This window comes from Bos indicus, chromosome 4 (assembly GCF_029378745.1).
Source record: "Bos indicus isolate NIAB-ARS_2022 breed Sahiwal x Tharparkar chromosome 4, NIAB-ARS_B.indTharparkar_mat_pri_1.0, whole genome shotgun sequence".
In the NCBI taxonomy this organism is placed as follows: Eukaryota; Metazoa; Chordata; class Mammalia; order Artiodactyla; family Bovidae; genus Bos; species Bos indicus.
In genome coordinates this window covers 88130502-88151711 of record NC_091763.1, presented here as the reverse complement: position 1 = coordinate 88151711, position 21210 = coordinate 88130502, and the positions used below count along the sequence as shown (strand labels likewise).

At 37.5% G+C, this 21210-nt stretch overlaps 1 protein-coding gene across 2 annotated transcripts in view; it reads left to right on the top strand.

Annotated features, from left to right (window-relative positions):
- IQUB (IQ motif and ubiquitin domain containing) overlaps positions 1-21210 on the top strand; it is an 82057-nt gene that overhangs the window by 52662 nt on the left and 8185 nt on the right. For both annotated transcript variants that reach the window (XM_070788075.1, XM_070788076.1), the window contains exons 9-12: positions 3730-3900; positions 8626-8802; positions 18589-18837; positions 20111-20296. In XM_070788075.1, coding sequence (XP_070644176.1) covers positions 3730-3900; positions 8626-8802; positions 18589-18837; positions 20111-20296 — 783 coding nt within the window. The remainder of the gene's footprint in view (positions 1-3729; positions 3901-8625; positions 8803-18588; positions 18838-20110; positions 20297-21210) is intronic.

Here is a 21210-nt window from a genome sequence, read left to right as displayed (position 1 = left end):
ATGGAAAAATGCAACCCACTCTTGCCTCTCTCTCAGCACCACAGTACACAGGGGTGTCCTCTGTGGATGAACAAAATCCCTTGGCTGTGTAAAAGCAAAGTTGATCACTACCCAGTAGCTCTGGGGGTTAGTGTTATTCTTAATGTGTGCCCTGAGGGACTAGAGTATTAATTTAGGGAAAAGTAAAGGCCTCCTCTCATAGTGTAGCCATTTCTTCTCTTTGGTGGAAGCTTGCTGCACTCAGGGTTTTTGTTATCTCACCGCCTGCCCATCCTCAAAGTGTGTCTTCCTGCTGTTCTTCCGTTTCTCTCCTCCAGAATCTATGCTGTCTCATCTGTTGGCACCTAAATGGAATTTATTATGTTCTTGTTTTCTGAAGCAATTTAAGAACATGACTATTGTACATCTGTTATTACAGCCACAGCATTCAAAGGAAGAAAAAAATAGAAAAGAGAAGTAAGCAAAGTTGACATTTTCCTGCATCAGAGTAATAAAAAAAAATACCTTAAAGACTGAAATCAAAAAAGCTTAGACTTGAAGACCATATTATCCGTGTTGACAGTAATATATCCAAGTAGCAAACAGATTTTTTTTTTTTATATATCTTTTCAGTGTTGACACTAGGGAACTCAAACTTTGAATCTAGGACTCTTTGATTGTATCACTCAGTTTACTTCTAATCTGGCTAATTCTTAGTTATTCTTCAGTTTTATCTTAGATATTATTTTCTTTTCACCAGTTAAGTGCTTCATATCAACTTGAAGTTACCTGTTTACCTGCATCAGAAGTATAATCAACTTTTATTTCAATTATTTTTAAATTTTTCTATGCCCTTAGACTGGAGTTCATGAAATTGGGATTTATCTACTTGCTACCTAGTACATGGAACAATATACAGTAAACACAGTAAATATTTCTTGAATGAATGAATATTGTAGGCCCTGTGAAATACATACAACTACATAAGAAATTGATTTCTTATACTCTGTAAGGAGAAATAGAATTAGCAAGCAAAATAATTATAGAACTATTTGGACCCAAATTGCATTTCCCAGAGTTATTGAAATATAGATACTGCATATTCTGTGTGTGTGTTTGTGTGTTTGTTTTTAACAAATACAATAAAACTTTGGGTAGTAGTGATTTCAGTGGTTTAAAAATTGAAGGGTAGAAAGGATTTGATGTTGAATATATTTGGAAAAAATACAAGGTATTACTATATTGTAGTATCTTAAATGGGACCAAAAACTTGGAGGAAAGGTAGAATTAAATCAACACCACAGCTGAGAAGAACCACAATAGAGTAGATGAACTAAGCATTTCATTAAAAGGTTATTGTACTTGGATTATTACAAATGAAATAACTTATCAGCCTGCAGAGCTGAAGGTATTGTTCACATTTCTGGAAGAAAAGAAAAGAAATTACATTTAATAGCATTTCCCTGAGGAAAACTGCAGATTAAGGCTTTAGACTTTAGAAGATTGCTATATGAAATGTAGCCTAAGATTGCTTATTCCTTAGAAGTTTCAAAAAGAGCTTTGCAATAAATATTACATTTCAATAACACTCTGAGATCTACCCCAAACAAGAGTATATCCATGAAAACAATATATTTTAAAATTTCCAAGTGATAATAATTAAATCATAAAATATTTTTATTGAGCTATTTCCCTCTTATAATCTTAATAAATCTTATTAATTCTATCAGTCTGATAATTAACTTTACACTATTTAATATTATATTTATGCTCTAAAAATAGAAATTAATCAGAGAGCTGCAGCTTTTCATTTGCTAGATTAAAACTAGAACTGAGGATCTAAAGTTTCTAATGAAGATTCCTAGCTCTGTGCAACATCCACTTTATCTTTGATCAGAAAATGATGCCATTCATTGAAACATGTAAAATATCATGTATGAAACGAGATGCCAGTCCAGGTTCAATGCACGATACTGGATGCTTGGGGCTAGTGCACTGGGACGACCCAGAGGGATGGTATGGGGAGGGAGGGGGGAGGAGGGTTCAGGATGGGGAGCACATGTATACCTGTGATGGATTCATTTTGATATTTGGCAAAACTAATACAATTATGTAAAGTTTAAAAATAAAATAAAATTAAAAAATAAATAAAGAATTAAAAAAAAAAAAGAAAATGATGCCATTACTTTGAAAACATATGAAATACATTTGTTATTAAATAGTAGTTTGGTAGTTTTCAGTATAACTGAGATAATATGAAATGTACAAAAAAAGGTAAATTGAGGCTGTAACTAAGAATTCCTCATACTGTTGTCATACTAAATAAATATAGGCTTGTATAGTTTCTCTATCTGGCTATTCTACATTCCTGATGATTTGTTCCAATATGTGGGCTTCTCTTTAAGCTTTAAACCGTATCAAATTTGAGATTGAAATGATTGCAAGTATGGCATAAATTGAACTACAGGTCTCCCAAGCCTCAAATTATCAGTCTACAAAAAATACAGCATTGAATGGTTAGAAGACCTGATCAACGTAGTCACCTTTTTTGATAAATTATAATCAGGGAAAGAAACTCAGCAGCTTTATACCTTAAAGTAGAAGAGTCACTGAGTTTTCACTGTGCTCTTTCTAGGTCAACAAATCTTCTCTTAAAGTTCTGGTAGTCTTGGCAGGAGGGAACAATAGCACTGGCAAACATAGTCTTTAAATATTCTGTTGGTGTCCTGAGTCAGCTAGGACTCACTATTTCCTGTCTCTGAATTCTTAGAGTGGGACTCCCTATACTGGCTTCAGGACAAATTAACTCCATCTTTGACCCTCAGTTCAGGAGGTGGGCTAGGTTGAGATGCACCAAGCCAGATCTGGAAATAGAAAGTGAGAATCTTACTGATCATGAGGAAGGCAGGGGCCAAAGCACTGCTAAGATAGCTAAATACAGATGTTTTACTGTGGACATCTGCTTTGTAAAGAGCTGTGAACTTGTTATGGATTTATTTTTATGGGAAACAGAACTATAACTGAGTTCCATTTCACTATAGTTGTAGGTCTGACACATTGAGGATTGTAACAATTGTTCCACAAAGGTTTTTCTCAATTGTCGAGGCACATTCATCCAATTCAATATAATTGAACCAAGTAGATTATCTTTTTAGCATTCTAAATAGCATGTTTTTCCCAAGGGGCTAATGAGTTATTTCACAAATCCATCAAACTAACCATCATACTTTGTTGTTGTTTAGTCACTCAGTTGCGTCCAACCCTTTTGCAACTCTATGGACTGTAGCCCACCAGGCTGCTCCATCTATGGCATTTCCTAGGCATAAGTACTAGTGTGGGTTGCCATTGCCTCCTCCAGGGCATCTTCCAGACCCAGGGATCAAACCTGAGCCTCCTGTGTCTCCTATGTTAGCAGGCGGATTCTTTAGCACTGAGCTACCAGGGAAACCCAGCGATCATACTAGTTAGTACAAATTAGTAGCAAATTCTGAATCTTGAGAAAATATTTGCACTTCTGTAGACTGAAGCTCTCTCATATTTTTTCCCCTAAATTGTTTTACTTTCCCGTGGTCTACAAATTCTTTAATTAATTTTCTAATTAGAGCCGACTTAGTGACTGAACAACAAAGTTTTAGTGATATTTTTAATCATAAATCACCCAATAATAAGGTTAACTTACAGTAGACATAATAAAATTATTTTTGAAACTTTAATTAACTGATAGTTATAAACATAATATTATTTTTTAAGTGTTCAGCTCCAAAGACATGGAGAAGATTTGATGGCAAAATAATTGACATGGATACACAATTTACCATCAGAGCCAGAGAGTTGCAAAACATCTATAACTGCATCATGCTGAAGAATGTCTCTCAAGATGAAAGGCTGGATGTACTCTTAACGCTTAAACATACAGTAAAGGTACATTAACTTTCTCTTAGGTTTTGGGTGTCACATCATCAGTAAAAATATTGAATATTAAAATAAATAAGATGTTTTTTATTAAGTAATTATAAAGATAATAAATTATTAATTTTATTTTGTCAACAATATATCATTTGGGTACAATTTGGGGAGGATATAGTTTATGCATTAGTATTTATCTAAAAGTTCTCAAACTATGTATTATGGTACATACTAATGTAAATATCACACAGTGAATAGTCTAAATATAAATGTCTCTCTAATGAATGCAGATATATATAACATGAGATTAATACTCAATAAAACAGAAATTATTGTCTATATATTTTGACACGTGATGAAAATTTTATTTTTATCCATTTTAAAGCAGCATTTGTATAAGTATTTTTATTTCTTTTTCCTTATCAGTTATTGACTTAAGGCACATTAAGTAGTTGAGTAAATGGTTCTGATTGGAAGGTCAGTCTCCATAGTTCTTTCACATTACTGCCCATCTTGAAAGCAAAGGCATGAACTCAAGTAGGTATTGGCTGCCTTTTCAGAGATGTGTGTCTCGTAACTATGTCTTTGAAGTTAGAGATGGTTAGGAGGAGAGGGAGAAGCAGTAGGTTCAGAGGTAGGAAATAAACATGATATCTCTAGAGGGCAATAAAATGACCAGACTGGAAAAAAGAGAGTTCTGGTAGGGAGTACAGTAGAAATCCTCTTACCTGATGTAATTAGGACCATTAGCTGGTTAATTAAAAGAGTCAAAGGATAGACTCATAAAAGATAAGTTGTGCATATCTTAATACATTTAACCTAACATAACCACACACCCATTTACTGAATGATATTTGATGAGGGATCAAGGCCTTTAAGCATAACTCGAATTCTGATTCTATTTATTGTGGCTGTACAACCTTAGATAAGTTATTGAATATTTCTGAAACTATTGTTATCTGTAAAATTAGTTGCTTTGAGGATATAAATATATACCTGTGTATATACTTCTACATACATCTGTATATACAATATAAAATATATAATTTGTATGTCTCAATATTTACAAATAGGGAGCCCTCAATAAATAAGAGGTATTATTTTGATGACAATGGCTCATACAGACCAGTGAATCTTGAACTTGAATATACATTAGAATCATCTGGACAGCTTGAAAGAGATAAAGAGTTATATAGAGAAATGGGGAGAGAGAATATGAGAATAAATTAATAGGAATGATATCTAGACCCCATTTCAGAACAGGTCAATCAGATCCTCAAGTGTGATAGCAATGTTCAGATTTTTAAAAATCATTCCAGGTCATTATAATGTGCTGTCAAAGACCACCAATGCAGATTCTTTTATTAGCCATACCAAGTATGCATTAAAAAAGAAGAACATTATTTTATAATTACTGACTTTACCTTCTGATTCTTGTCTTCAAACTATGTTTCTTGTAGTCCCTCTTGGGAAGTTGGAGCAACTTAATTCTATTTGATTACTTCTAAATACTTCTACTTTAATCACTTAACTCTTATTTGGCCTTTCTTATTCAATCATTTCAAGTATTTTATTTAAAATGATTGTGAATTATATAAATATACAGAAATAAGCATATCAAGTATATATCTGCAAATGTAAAACTACCAACCCTGTTGCCATCCCCCTGGGCCCAAAACAGGACTTTGTCATCATCTTCCTTTCTCTTCATATTTTCAATTTACCTTCTCATCCTCTAAAAATAATTACCATGCTTTCTTTTTCATTTTTTAAAAAAAATGTTGTTTATTTATTTATTTATAGTTGTTCTGGATCTTTGTTGCTACATGTAGGCTTTCTTTAGTTGCGGCAAGCGGGGGATACTCTCTAGTTGAGGTATGCAGGCTTCTCATTACGGTGACTTCTTTTGTTGAGGAACATAGGCTCTAAGTGTGTGGGCGTACTTGCCCTGCAATTTGTGAAATCCGTCTGGACCAAGGATCAAGCCAGTGTCCCCTGCATTGGCAGGCAGATTCTCAACTATTGGACAACCAGAGAAATCCCATACTTACTTTTCATGGTAGTCATTTCCTTGATTTTTCTTCATAGTTACCAAACAGTAGAATGGGAAAGACTAGAGATCTTTTCAAGAAAATTAGAGATACCAAGGGAATATTTCATGCAAAGATGGATACAGTAAAAGACAGAAATAGTATGGACTTAACAGAAGCAGAAGATATTAAGAAGAGGCGGCAAGAATACACAGAAGAACTGTACAAAAAAGGTCTTTATGACCCAGATAATCACAATGGTGTGATCACTCACCTAGAGCCAGACATCCTGGAATGTGAAGTCAAGTGGGCCTTAGAAAGCATCACTACGAACAAAGCTAGTGGAGGTGATGGAATTCCAGTTGAGCTATTTCAAATCCTGAAAGATGATTCTGTGAAAGTGCTGCACACAATATGCCAGCAAATTTGGAAAACTCAGCAGTGGCCACAGGACTGGAAAAGGTCCGTTGTCATTCCAATCCCAAAGAAAGGCAATGCAAAGAATGTTCAAACTACCACACAATTGCACTCATCTCACACACTAGTAAAGTAATGCTCAAAATTCTCCAAGCCAGGCTTCAGCAATACATGAACTGTGAACTTCCAGATGTTCAAGCTGGTTTTAGAAAAGGCAGAACCAGAGATCAAATTGCCAACATCTGCTGGATCATTGAAAAAGCAAGAGAGTTCCAGAAAAACATCTATTTCTGCCTTATTGACTATGCCAAAGCCTTTGACTGTGTGGATCACAATCAACTGTGGAAAATTCTGAAAGAGATGGGAATACCACACCACCTGACCTGCCTCTTGAGAAACCTGTATGCAGGTCAGGAAGCAACAGGTAGAACTGGACATGGAACAACAGACTGGTTCCAAATAGGAAAAGGAGTACATCAAGGCTGTATATTGTCACCCTGCTTATTTAACTGATATGCAGAGTACATCAAGAGAAACGCTGGGCTGGAAGAAGCACAAGCTGGAATCAAGATTGCCGGGAGAAACATCAATAACTTCAGATATGCAGATGACACCACCCTTATGGCAGAAAGTGAAGAAGAACTAAAGAGCCTCTTGATGAAAGTGAAAGAGGAGAGTGAAAAAGTTGGCTTAAAGCTCAACATTCAGAAAACTAAGACCATGGCATCCAGTCCCATCACTGCATGGCAAATAGAAGGGGAAACAGTGTCAGACTTTATTTTTTGGGGCTCCAAAATCACTGCAGATGGTGATTGCAGCCATGAAATTAAAAGATGCTTGCTCCTTGGAAGAAAAGCTATGACCAACTTAGACAGCATATTAAGAAGCAGAGACATTACTTTGTCAATAAAGGTCCATCTAGTCAAAGCTGTGGTTTTTCCAGTAGTCATGTATGGATGTGAGAGTTGGACTATAAAGAAAGCTGAGCGCCAAATAATTGATGCTTTTGAACTGTGGTGTTGGAGAAGAGTCTTGAGAGTCCCTTGGACTGCAAGGAGATCCAACCAGTCCATCCTAAAGGAGATCAATCCTGGGTGTTCATTGGAAGAACTGATGTTGAAACTGAAACTCCAATACTTTGGCCACCTAATGCGAAGAGCTGACTCATTTGAAAAGACCCTGATGCTGGGAAAGATTGAGGGCAGGAGGAGAAGGGGACGACAGAGGATGAGATGGTTGGATGCCATCACCAACTCAATGGACATGAGTTTGGGTAAAGTCCGGGAGTTGGTGATGGACAGGGAGGCCTGGTGTGCTGTGATTCGTGGGATTGCAAAGAGTCAGACATGACTATCAACTAAACTGAACTGATACATCTCTAAGTAATATACTGTAGTGTTGCTTATTTTTGAATTTTATTTAAATGCAATGAGACAGTAAGTATTATTTTGTGCCTTGCTTCATTTGATAAACATTAATTGGTAAGATTTAAATTTATTATTGTATATAACTCTAGTTAATTCATTTCTATATATTAGATAATACTTTATTGTATGAACAAAAGTGTTAATCACTCACAGTCACTCAGTTGTGTCTGACTCTTTGTGAACCCATGGACTGTAGTCCATCAGGCTTCTCTGTTCATGGAATTCTCCATGCAGAAAAACTGGAATGGGTAGCCATTCCCTTCTCCGTGCGATCTTCCTGACCCAGGGATTGAACCTCCGTCTCCTGTGTTGTAGTGGATTCTTTACCATCTGAGCCACCTACTTTTTCACTTATTTATGTGATCAATTTATTTATGGATATTTGGTTATTTCTGATTTTGAACTGGTTTGAACAATGACTCCGTGCACATTTCTTTAAAGCACTTTAGTAGAATTGCTGGGTTGTAGATTATGGATATCTTAAATTCCAGTAGATAATGTCAATTTCTTTTCCAAATTAGTGGTCTCCATCTATACTTATGGGATTTCCTGGTGGTTCAGCTGATAAAGAATCCACCTGCAATGTGAGAGACCTGGGTTCAATCCCTGGGTTGGAAAGACCCCCTGGAGAAGGGAACAGCTACCCATTCCAGTATTCTGGCCTGGAGAATTCCATGGAGTATCCATGGGGTTGCAAAGAGTTGGACATGATTGAGTGACTTTCACTTCCACTTTCATCTATACTCACATTAGCAATGGTTCATTACTTTTGGAATCTAGATTTAGCTTGTTTGGGTGATAACTTTAAAAGCTAACTTGATGATATTTAATGTTCTATACAAAATATGTGTGTGTATTTTACACAGGAACATGAATGTAAACTGACTCAGGAAATCCTGGAATTGATTGACAGGGAGGTTGACCTTATGATGAGAGGAGTCAAACATCAGAATCTTGAAGGACTCAGAAAAAGGATTGCAACACTCTTTTTTCATTACATCAAAACACCTCTGTTTAATCCAGAAGTTGCAAGACACCTTAAGGTACTCTACCTTTTTCCCCCCCTGTATTCCTTTATTAGAATTCTATGCTTGGAGGAGCCTGGTGCAGGCTACTGTCCATGGGGTAGCAAAGAGTCGGATATGACTGAGCGACTTCACTTTTCATACTATAGTAAAATGAGGTATATTCAAATTTTCTTTAGTACTTTACTAGGGGTCCATGTGGAAGATCATCTTATTGATGAAATTTTCTTTGAATGATATTTTTTATGTTGATAAATGAACCATTTAACGTTTTCTGTTTGTATTTCCAACCTTGAATTCTCTCCTACTCTCTGGATCAAGTGTCCAGTTGAATGCTGTACTGTATTGAATACCTCACAATCTCTCACACCTTCCAGCTTTTGCACATTCTGTTGCTTCCACCTGGAATGTTGTCCCTGACTTTACCCAGCCAGCTCCTCTTTATTTTTTAGGACTCAGTTCACATGCACTCTTCTTCATTAGGCCTCAGAGAGAGTTAAACTCTTCATTTCTGAGATTCTACATGCACCTTTGTGTTCCTTTATAATACTTACCACATAGTTATAATTATTACTGAAGTGATTCACATAGATATCCTGCAAGAACTTCAAATGTAATATTTGAATTAAATTACTTTTTCCAACTCCAATATGCTTAGCCATCTTTGGAGATTTTTCTTTCTAAAAGCTTTGCCGTCTTACTTTGCAAGACTATTTAAAACACCTTTAGTAAATTTTTTGAGGGGCTTGTTAAAGAGTTTGAAATATTAATAATGTTGTTCCAATGATTATTTTTAGAGTAATAATCTCTAATAATTTGAGAAGCTGACCAAACATCTATTTTTCTTAACATAAGCAAAAATCTCAGTAGAATCTTTTAGAAAAAGTAAAATTGTTTGATTTTTATATTGTTTCTTTTAATGAATTTTTGAAACTTAATTATATTGCAGGAGAACTTTAAAATATAACAAAAGCCCAAGAGAAAAGTTGACCATCAAATTATTTATCATTGTTCTATTTTTCCAAACTACTTTTTAGTCTTCTATGGACTTACACAATTTTCATATGCTCATGGCAGTATAATAGAATTCAGTGTTCTATACATTCACATAACATTATACCATTTTATTCACTTTTTAAATTTATCTTTGGTAAAATCCAATGTTTTTGATAAGTTTTGACAAATACAGTGTTGTGTAATCAACAGCCAATAGCACAATCAAGATAAAATAGTCTTTCACCTCCCTGAAATTCCCTCATTATGCTACTTTATAATCAGTCCCCCAGGATGCCTAACCCTTGGTAAACACTGTTCAGCATTTTATTTCTGTAGTTATACCTAACCCTGTCCTATAAATGGAATCATATGATATGTACAAGCATACCATGTTTTATTGAACTTCACTTTATTGAACTTTGCAGATGCTGTTTTTCTTTCTTCCTTTTTTTAAATAAGTTGAAGATTGTGGCAACCCTTCATTGAGCAAATCTATTGGCACAATTTTTCCAACAGCTTTTGCTCACTTTGTGTCTCTGTGTCACATTTTGGTAATTCTTAGAATGTTTCACACTTTCTCATGTTTATTAAGTTTCTTACAGTGATTTGTGGTTGTTGATCTTTGATGTTGCTATTATAATTGTTTTGGGACATCATAAACTTTGCCCATATAAGACAGCAAATTTAACTGATGTGTGTGTTCTGACTGCTCTACCAACTGGTGGTGCTTCCTTCTCTCTTCCTCTTCTCAGTTCAGTTCAGTTGCTCAGTCGTGTCCAATTCTTTGTGACCCCATGAATTGCAGCACACCAGGCCTCCTCCTCAGACAACCCCTATTCCTTGAGACACATTATTGAAATTAGGCAAGTTAATAACCTTAGAAAAGCCTCTAATGGTTTAAATGAAAAGAAGAGTTGCACACCTCTACCTTTAAATCAAAAGCTGGAAATGATTAAACTTAATGAGAATAGGCCAAAAGCTAAGCCTCTTGCACCAGTTAGCCAACTTGTGAATGCAAAGGACAAGTTCTTGAAGGAAATTAAAAGTGCTACTCCAGTGACCACATGAGTGATAAGAAATTGAAACAGCCCTGTTGCTGGTGTGGAGAGAGTTTGAGTCGTCTGGATAGAAGATCAGACCTACCATAACATTTCCATAAGCCAAAGCCTGGTCCAGAGCAAGGCCCTAATGCTCTTCATTTTCTTGAAGGCTGAGAGAGGTAAGAAAGCTGCAGTAGAAAAGTTTGAAGCTCACAGCAGTTGGTTCATGAGATTTAGGGAAAAGAGCCCTCCATAACATAAACGTAGAAGCAACAAGTTATCCAGAAGATCTTGCCAAGATAATTAATGAAGATGGCTACACTACACAACAGATTTTTAGTATAGATGAAATGGCCTTATACTGGAAGAAGATGATATCTAGGACTTTCATAGCTAGAAAGAAGTCAAATTCCTAACTTCAAAGCCTTAAAGGACAGACTGACTCTCTCAGCTAATGCAGCTGGTGACTTTAAGTTTAAGCCAGTGCTCATTTACTATTCTGAAAATACTAGGGTCCCTTAAGATTTATTACCAAGCTGTTCTGCTTGTGCTCTGTAAATGGAAAAACAAAAGTTTATATAACAGCACATCTTTTTCCAACCATGATTTAGTTAATGTTAATATTTTAAGCACACTGTTGAGACTTACTGCTCAAAAAAAAAAAAAAAAAAAGATTCCATTCAAAACAAAAAGAGAAAAGCAACTAGTAGCATATAAGGAAACTCTTAAGACTATCAGCTGACTTTTCAACAGAAACTTTGCAGGCTGAAAACGATTGGCATAATATATTCAAAGTGAGAAAAGGGGGAAAAAAAAAACTACCATCAAGAATATTCTACCTAGCAAGGCTATCATTCAGATTTGAAAGGGAGATAGAGTTTTACTAACAACCAAAGCTTAAATAATTCAGCATCACTAAACCACCTGTACAAGAAATTTTAAAGGACTACTCTAAGCAGAAAAGACTACAGCTAGAAATAAGAAAGTTATGAAAGCAAAGATCTTATTAGTAAAGGCAAACATACAGTAAAGATAGTAGATCAACCACTTAGACAACTAGTAGGAAGGTTAAAAGACAAAAGTAGTAAAATCATCTATCCACAATAAGTAATTAAAGGATACAAAAAACAAAAGATGTAAAATATAATGTCAGAAATATTAAAAATGGCATTGGTGGCTGGTGGAATAAAGATACAGGGATATTAGAACATGTTTGAACTTAAGGGAACATCAACTTAAAAATAATATATGTTGTTGTATATTAACCTCATGGTAACCACAAGCCAAAACCTGTAATAGATATACACACAAAAGAGAAAATCCAAACATAACACTAAAGAAAGTCATCAAATCATAAGAGGAAGAGAACAAAAGAAGAAAGGAGCAACAAAAACAATAATAAAAAACCATAAACCAACCAGAAAACAATAAACAAAATGGTTATAAGTACATCCCTATCAATAATTTCTTTAAATGTAAATGGACTAAATGCTCCAAATAAAAGATATAGAATGGCTGAATGGATAAAAAAAATACAAGAGCCATGTATATGTTGCCTACAGGAGACTTTCTTCAGATCTAAAGAAACAGACAGACTGAGAGTGAAGGGATGGAAAAGGGTATTCCATGCAAATGAAAGCAAAAAGAAAACTGGAGTGCATGCTTAGTTGTGCTTATTTGCTCAGTCATGTCTGACTCTTTGTGACTCCATGGACTGTAGCCCACCAGGCTCCTCTGTCCATGGGGATTCTCCAGGCAAGAATACTGGAGTGTGTTGCCATGCCCTCCTCCAGGGGACCTTCCCAACCCAGGGATCAAACCCAGGTCTCCTCCATTGCAGGTGGATTCTTTAATGTCTGAACCACCAGGGAAAAGATAGACTTTAAAACAAAGACTGTGCTAAGACAAAGAAGGACATTACATAATTATAAAGTGATCAATCCAACAAGAAGATAGCAACTGTGAATATATATGTACCAAACCAGGATTAGCTAAATATACAAAGGAAATGCAACAAACATAAAGGAAAAAATTGACAGTAACACAATAATAGTAGGGAATTTTAACACCCCACTTTCATCAATGGACAGATCATTGAAACAGAAAATCAATAAGGAAACAGTGGCCTTAAATGACATTGTAGACCAAATGACTTAATAGATATTGTATATGAAACATCCCCTCCAAAAGCAGTGAAATACACAATCCTTTCAAGTGCTCATGGAACATTCTCCAGTATAGATCTCATGCTAGGCCACAAAACAAGTCTCAATAAATTTAAGAAGACTGAAATCTATCAATCATCTTTTCAAACCATATAAGAATAGAAATCAGCTACAAGAAAAAAAAAAAAACTGCAAAAAACACAAACATTGGGAGGTTAAGCAATGTGCACTAAATGACCAATGGTTCACTGAATAAATCAAACAGAAAATTAAAAAAATACCTGGTGACAAATAAAAATGAAAAGACAATGATCCAAAACTAATGAGATGCAGTAAAAGCAGTTCTAAGAGGACAGTTGATAGTGATACAAACCTACTTCAGGAAATAAGAAAAGAATAAGCCACCTAACATTACACCTATGCAAATTAGAAAAAGAAGAACAAACAAAACACAAAATTAGTAGAAGGAAAGAAATAATACAAATCAGAGCAGAAATAAATAAAATAGAGATTAATAATAAATCTAAGAGCTGGTTCTTTGAAAAGATAAACAAAATTAGACAGACTCATCAAGAAAAATAGAGGTACCAAGTCAATAAAATCAGAAATAAAAAAGGAAATAAAGTTACAACCAACACTACAGAAATACAGAGGATTATAAGAGATTTTACTATGAACAGTTTATATACCAATAAAGTAGACAAACTACAAGAGATAGATAAAATCTTACAAATATACAGTCTCCCAAGAATGAATCTGGAAGAAATAGAAATAGTGAACAGACGAATTACCAGTAATGAAATTGAATCAGTAATCAAAAATTCCCAACAAACAAAAGCTCATGACCAGACTGCTTCACAGGAAATGGTTAAACATTTAAAGAAGAATTAGCATTTATCCTTCCCAAACTACTCCAAAAAGCTGAAGGGGAAAGAATATTTTCAAACTCACTCTTTGAGGACAGCATCACCATGATACTGAAACCAAAGACAACACAGAAAATTACATACAAATATCACTGATGAACATACATGCTTAAGTCCTCAACAAAAGGTTAGCAAACTGAATTCAACAACACACTAAAAGGATCATGCACCATGATCAAGAGAGACATCTCTGGGATGCAAGAATGTTTCAACACTGCAATTCAGTATCATATACCACATTAACAAATTGAAGAATGAAAATTATATGATCATTTCAATAGATGCAGGTAAAGTTTTGACAGTCTTCAATGTTTATTTGTGATTAAAATTTCTCAACAAAGTGGATATAGAGGGAACACACTTCAACATAATAAAGGCTATATATGACAAACCTACAGCCAACATAATATTCAATAGTATACAGCTGAAAGCATTTCCTCTATGATCAGGAACAAAAAAAGGATGCCCACTCTTGCCACTTTTATTCAACATGGTATTGGCAGTTCTCACCAAATCATTTTGTCAAATCATTGTGTAGAACATCTGAAACTAACATAATATTGTACATCAAGTAATATATTTCAATACTTAAAAAATATAATAAATACAAGTCCTTCCACCAGAAAAAAGAAGACTCAGATGATAGCATCTTTGAGTAAGAGTACTTTTAATTAATGTATCAGATGAGGTAATATCCAAAACAACTTATACAACTCAATAGCAAAATAATTTTAATCCAATTTAAAAATGGGCAAAGGACCTGAACAAACACTTTCCTGAAGAAGGCATACAAATAGTTAACATGTATATGAAAAATTGTCACTCATTATCACTAATCATCAGAGAAATGCAAATCAAAACCACAATGAAATATCACCCCCTCAATGTTAAAATGTCTGTTATTAAAATAACAGAAGATAACAAGTATTGGCAAGGATGTGAAAAAAAGGGAATCCTTGTGTACTGTTAGTGGAAATGGAAATTCATACTGCCATTATGGAGGTTCCTCAAAAAATTAGAAATAGAACTACTATATAAAAATACAGAATTTCAAAGTTTGAACACTGATGAATGAGCCAACCCAAATTTAGTGTGAAGTTGGAATGAAATGAGAACACTTGTTTTAGTGGGCTTTTATTTATATATGAACTTATCTATTGCCTTCAAGAAAAATTAATACAGAATAGCACCAAAAATCTAAATTCTTCTTAAAAATAAGTGTCAAAGGACTTTTTTCCCCCCTTCTTTTTGGAAAGTTTTCTTGCTATTGCAACTCAAAGCCTCTACCTACTCATTTTTTTCAGCCAGTTAATTTTCTAGGTGATTTTACCACATGTATCTAAAAGTTGATGAACAATAGAGTTTTAACATTTTGACAGAGCGAATGAATATGACTTGAAATTTAAATTTTTCATAGAACAGAAAGTTAGGGAAAAATATAACTTTAAGATTAACCAACTATTTATCTCATTCTAAGATAAGTTAGACAAGGCTGTGGTCCTAGTGTGATTAGATTGACTAGTTTTCTGTGAGTATGGTTTCAGTGTGTCTGCCCTCTGATGCCCTCTTGCAACACCTACTGTCTTACTTGGGTTTCTCTTACCTTGGGCGTGGGATATCTCTTCACGGCTGCTCCAGCAAAGCACAGCCGCTGCACCTTACCTTGGACAAGGGGTATCTCCTCACCGCCGCCCTTCCTGATCTTCAACATGGGATAGCTCCTCTAGGCCCTCCTGTGTCCGTGCAGCCATGGCTCCCTGGAAGTGGGGCTGGTCCTCCCGGCCGCCACCCCTGGCCTCCGGCGTGGGGAAGCTCCTCTCGGCCGCTGCCCGTGACCTCGGACGCGGGGTAGCTCCTCTCAGCCACCCCCCAACCTCGGACATGGGGTAGCTCCTCTCCGCCATTTCTGCACTGTCGCAGCCTGGCACTCTCGGCCGCTGCCCCTGACCTTGGACATGGGGTAACTCCTCTTGGCCACCGCCTTTCGGGCATGGGGTCCTCCCGGCTTCTGCCCCTGACCTCGGATGTGGGGTACCTCCACTCGGCCGCGCTTTGCCTGCGCTTAGTGCGCCGGTCAGGTCAAGTGGGCCTTAAAAAGCATCACTACGAACAAAGCTAGTGGAGGTGATGGAATTCCAGTTGAGATATTTCAAATCCTGAAAGATGATGCTGTGAAAGTGCTGCACTCAATATGCCAGCAAATTTGGAAAACTCAGCAGTGGCCACAGGGCTGGAAAAGGTCAGTTTTCAATCCAATCCCAAAGAAAGGCAATGCCAAAGAATGCTCAAACTACTGCACAATTGCACTCATCTCAGATCAGATCAGTCGCTCAGTCATGTCCGACTCTTTGCGACCCCAAGAATCGCAGCACGCCAGGGCTCCCTGTCCATCACCAACTCCCGGAGTTCACTCAGACTCACGACCATCAAGTCAGTGATGCCATCCAGCCATCTCATCCTCTGTCGTCCCCTTCTCCTCCTGCCCCCAATCCCTCCCAGCATCAGAGTCTTTTCCAATGAGTCAACTCTTCGCATGAGATGGCCAAAGAACTGGACTTTCAGCTTTAGCATCATTCCTTCCAAAGAAATCCCAGGGCTGATCTCCTTCAGAATGGACTGGTTGGATCTCCTTGCAGTCCAAGGGACTCTCAAGAGTCTTCTCCAACACCACAGTTCAAAAGCATCAATTCTTCGGCGCTCAGCCTTCTTCACAGTACAACTCTCACATCCATACATGACCACAGGAAAAACCATAGCCTTGACTAGACGAACCTTTGTTGGCAAAGTAATGTCTCTGCTTTTGAATATGCTATCTAGGTTGGTCATAACTTTCCTTCCAAGGAGTAAGCGTCTTTTAATTTCATGGCTGCAGTCACCATCTGCAGTGATTTTGGAGCCCCCCAAAATAAAGTCTGACACTGTTTCCACTGTTTCCCCATCTGCTTCCCATGAAGTGATGGCACCGGATGCCATGATCTTCATTTTCTGAATGTTGAGCTTTAAGCCAACTTTTTCACTCTCCACTTTCACTTTCGTCAAGAGGCTTTTTAGTTCCTCTTCACTTTCTGCCATAAGGGTGGTGTCATCTGCATATCTGAGGTTATTGATATTTCTCCCGGCAATCTTGATTCCAGCTTGTGTTTCTTCCAGTCCAGCGTTTCTCATGATGTACTCTGCATATAAGTTAAATAAACAGGGTAACAATATACAGCCTTGATGTACTCCTTTTCCTATTTGGAACCAGTCTGTTGTTCCATGTCCAGTTCTAACTGTTGCTTCCCGACCTGCATACAGATTTCTCAAGAGGCAGGTTGGGTGGTCTCACACATGAGGCACTCATCTCACACGCTAGTAAAGTAATGCTCAAAATTCTCCAAGCCAGGCTTCAGTAATATGTGAACTGTGAACTTCCTGATGTTCAAGCTGGTTTTAGAAAAGGCAGAGGAACCAGAGATCAAATTGCCAACATCTGCTGGATCATGGAAAAAGCAAGAGAGTTCCAGAAAAACATCTATTTCTGCTTTATTGACTATGCCAAAGCCTTTGACTGTGTGGATCACAATAAACTGTGGAAAATTCTGAAACAGATGGGAATACCACACCACCTGACCAGCCTCTTGAGAAATTTGTATGCAGATCAGGAAGCAACAGTTAGAAATGGACATGGAACAACAGACTGGTTACAAATAGGAAAAGGAGTACATCAAGGCTGTATATTGTCACCCTGTTTAATTTAATTTATATGCAGAGTACATCATGAGAAACTCTGGGCTGGAAGAAGCACAAGCTGGAATCAAGATTGCCGGGAGAAATATCAATAACCTCAGATATGCAGATGACACCACCCTTATGGCAGAAAGTGAAGAGGAACTAAAAAGCCTCTTGATGAAAGTGAAAGAGGAGAGTGAAAAAGTTGGCTTAAAGCTCAACATTCAGAAAATGAATATCATGGCATCCGGTGCCATCACTTCATGGGAAACAGATGGGGAAACAGTGGAAACAGTGTCAGACTTTATTTTTTGGGGCTCCAAAATCACTGCAGATGGTGACTGCAGCCATGAAATTAAAAGACGCTTACTCCTTGGAAGGAAAGTTATGACCAACCTAGATAGCATATTCAAAAGCAGAGACATTACATTGCCAACAAAGGTTCGTCTAGTCAAGGCTATGGTTTTTCCAGTGGTCATGTATGGATGTGAGAGTTGTACTGTGAAGAAGGCTGAGCGCCGAAGAATTGATGCTTTTGAACTGTGGTGTTGGAGAAGACTCTTGAGAGTCCCTTGGACTGCAAGGAGATCCAACCAGTCCATTCTGAAGGAGATCAGCCCTGGGATTTCTTTGGAAGGAATGATGCTAAAGCTGAAAGTCCAGTTCTTTGGCCACCTCATGCGAAGAGTTGACTCATTGGAAAAGACTCTGATGCTGGGAGGGATTGGGGGCAGGAGGAGAAGGGGACAACAGAGGATGAGATGGCTGGATGGCATCACTGACTTGATGGTCGTGAGTCTGAGTGAACTCCAGGAGTTGGTGATGGACAGGGAGCCCTGGCGTGCTGCGATTCTTGAGGTCACAAAGAGTCGGACACGACTTAGCGACTGAACTGAACTGAAGATAAGTTAGCTCTTAACATTTTGCCTGGCTATTAAACTTCTCTTTCTTTCTTTTTTTATTGTTTAGGTCCCTCAAGACCCATTGAAGTTCTATAAGAAAATTTACTTTTGCCACAGTTGCCAGCTCTATTTGCCTTCTACAGAGTTTCCTGTATCATCCACCTCACACCGCATTTACCACTGTCGTCAGTGCATTAACCTTGACAATGAGAGTCGAAAACGAGAATCATATTTGAAGTACAAATGTTTACTTCAACGGCTCTACTGTTCAGAAGCTGATTATGAAGATGGTTCTGAAATTGCTTTCCTGATACAGGTATGATGAGTAAATGTTGCCAATCATGGATGAAACCTGTTCATTGATTTTACAGAAAAGATTTCTTCTTTCCCATCCAAGCCTTTAAAATAATGATTCTTCTTCCTGTGTTTATGCTTTCTGAAGCTTGCCCCTCTGGCAGTCCTAAGTTTATATATGCAGTCCTCTTGATAAAAAGTCATTTCAAGAGCTGTAGCTAATATGCTTTAAATTTTTAAAAAGTTTATAAGCAGTTATTTCATTTCCCCCCTTTCCCTCTTTTTTTTTTCACTAAAACAATGATGTTTTTAATAACACTAACTGAATTGCTTATTCTTTTTCACATCTTAATTTCCTAATTTCTAAAATGGGAATAAAATGATCTGCAAATAACCCTGAGGATAAGCTGAAAGTTACTAATGAATTTTAGAAAGTACTTAATACCATATAAATGTAAGATACAACTAGCATGTTGGAAGAAATACACACTGCTTTCTCTGGATGCAGTCATGACTGTGAGATTGGTAATATAGTTTGGGCAGAGTGAGCAGAGATGGGGCTTCCCAGGTAGCTCAGTTGGTAAAGAATCCATCTGCATTGTTGGATACCCCGGTTCAATTCTCTGGTTGGGAAGATCCCCTGGAGAAAGGATAGGCTACCCACTCTAGTATTCTTGGGCTTCCTTGGTGGCTCAGCTGGTAAGGAATCCGCCTGCAATGCGGGAGGCCTGGGTTCGATCCCTGGGTTGGGAAGATCCCCTGGAGGAGGGCATGGCAACCTACTCCAGTATTCTTGCCTAGAGAATCCCCATGAACAGAGGATCCTGGTGGGCTACAGTCCATGAGGTCACAAAGAGCCAGACACAACCGAGCGACTAAGCACAGCACACACACATGGGGACTGAAAGGCTTCCCTGGTGGCTCAGTTGGTACAGAATCTGCCTACAATGCAGAAGATCTCCTGCAATGTAGCAGACCCAGGTTTGATCCCTGGATCAGGAAGATCCCCTGGAGAAGAAAATGGTGACCCACTCCAGTACTGTTGCCTGAAAATTTCCATGGACAGAGGAGCCTGGTGGGCTAAGTCCATGGAGTCCCAAGAGTTAGACACAACTTAGTGACTAAACCACAACCACCACCATGTGTGCTGAAAACCTCATGAATACTGTTTCCCTTTAAAAAATACACTCAATTTGTTTTTTCAAGGAATATAATAATCTTAAAGAAATTTTATGGTTAGAATAAAATTTTATGTTTAGAATATTTTTATCTTAAAAATATGTTTTGACATGCAGCTACAAGATATACAGTACCTGACAGAGAATATCTGGGCATCCCAGTCTGTGCTCAGTGCTTGGAAGGATCTCAATGATCTGGTCATGGTTAGATGGGATAAGTCTGTGGAATGGTCTCCCTGGAACTGCATTCTTCTTACCAAAGATGAAGGCGCTACTCATCTCAAGCTAAAGAGTATTGAAGAGGTAAGAAAATCAATCTGTGACCTTAGTTTGATCACTGGAATTATTAGAAGTAACTTGACTGCCTTTTAGGGTTTCCCTGATAGCTTAGCTGGTAAAGAATCTACCCACAATGCAGGAGATCTGGGTTTGATCCCTCGGTTGGGAAGATCCCCTGGAGAAGGGAAAGGTTACCCACTCCACTATTCTGGCCTGGAGAATTTCATAGACTGTATAGTCCACGGGGTCGCAAAGGGTTGGACATGACTGAGCAACTTTCACTTTCACTTGACTGCCTTTTACTACATTCCATGCATAATTTGAATAGTTTCATTGGATTAAGCAACAGAGAACCCATGGATAACAGTAACAAATACCTGGATGGTATGTATGGCAGAGATTGAAATTTAAAGGAGGTTAAGGCACAAAAGGGAGAAGGCAATGGCACCCCACTCCAGTGCTCTTGCCTGGAGAATCCCATGGATGGGGGAGCCTGGTGGGCTGCAGTCCATGGGGTTGCTGGGAGTCAGACATGACTGAGCGACTTCACTTTCACTTTTCACTTTCATTCATTGGAGAAGGAAATGGCAACCCACTCCAGTATTCTTGCCTGGAGAATCCCAGGGACGGGGGAGCCTGGTGGGCTGCCGTCTATGGGGTCACACAGAGTCGGACATGACTGAAGTGACTTGGCAGCAGCGCACATAAGAGATAAAGATAAGACATCTGGAAGTCTTACAAGTACCTAACATGAAACCACTCCCTTCTAATAATAGCAAGTTCAAGCACATTAGTACCACAGTAAATTTCACAAGAGCCAAGGATATTATTTAGGTTTTTTGTGTCTATATCTCTAATACTTACAACAGTGTCACAGAGTAGATAATTAATATGTATTTGTTGAGTGAATAGATGAATACTATCACCAGATAGGTATT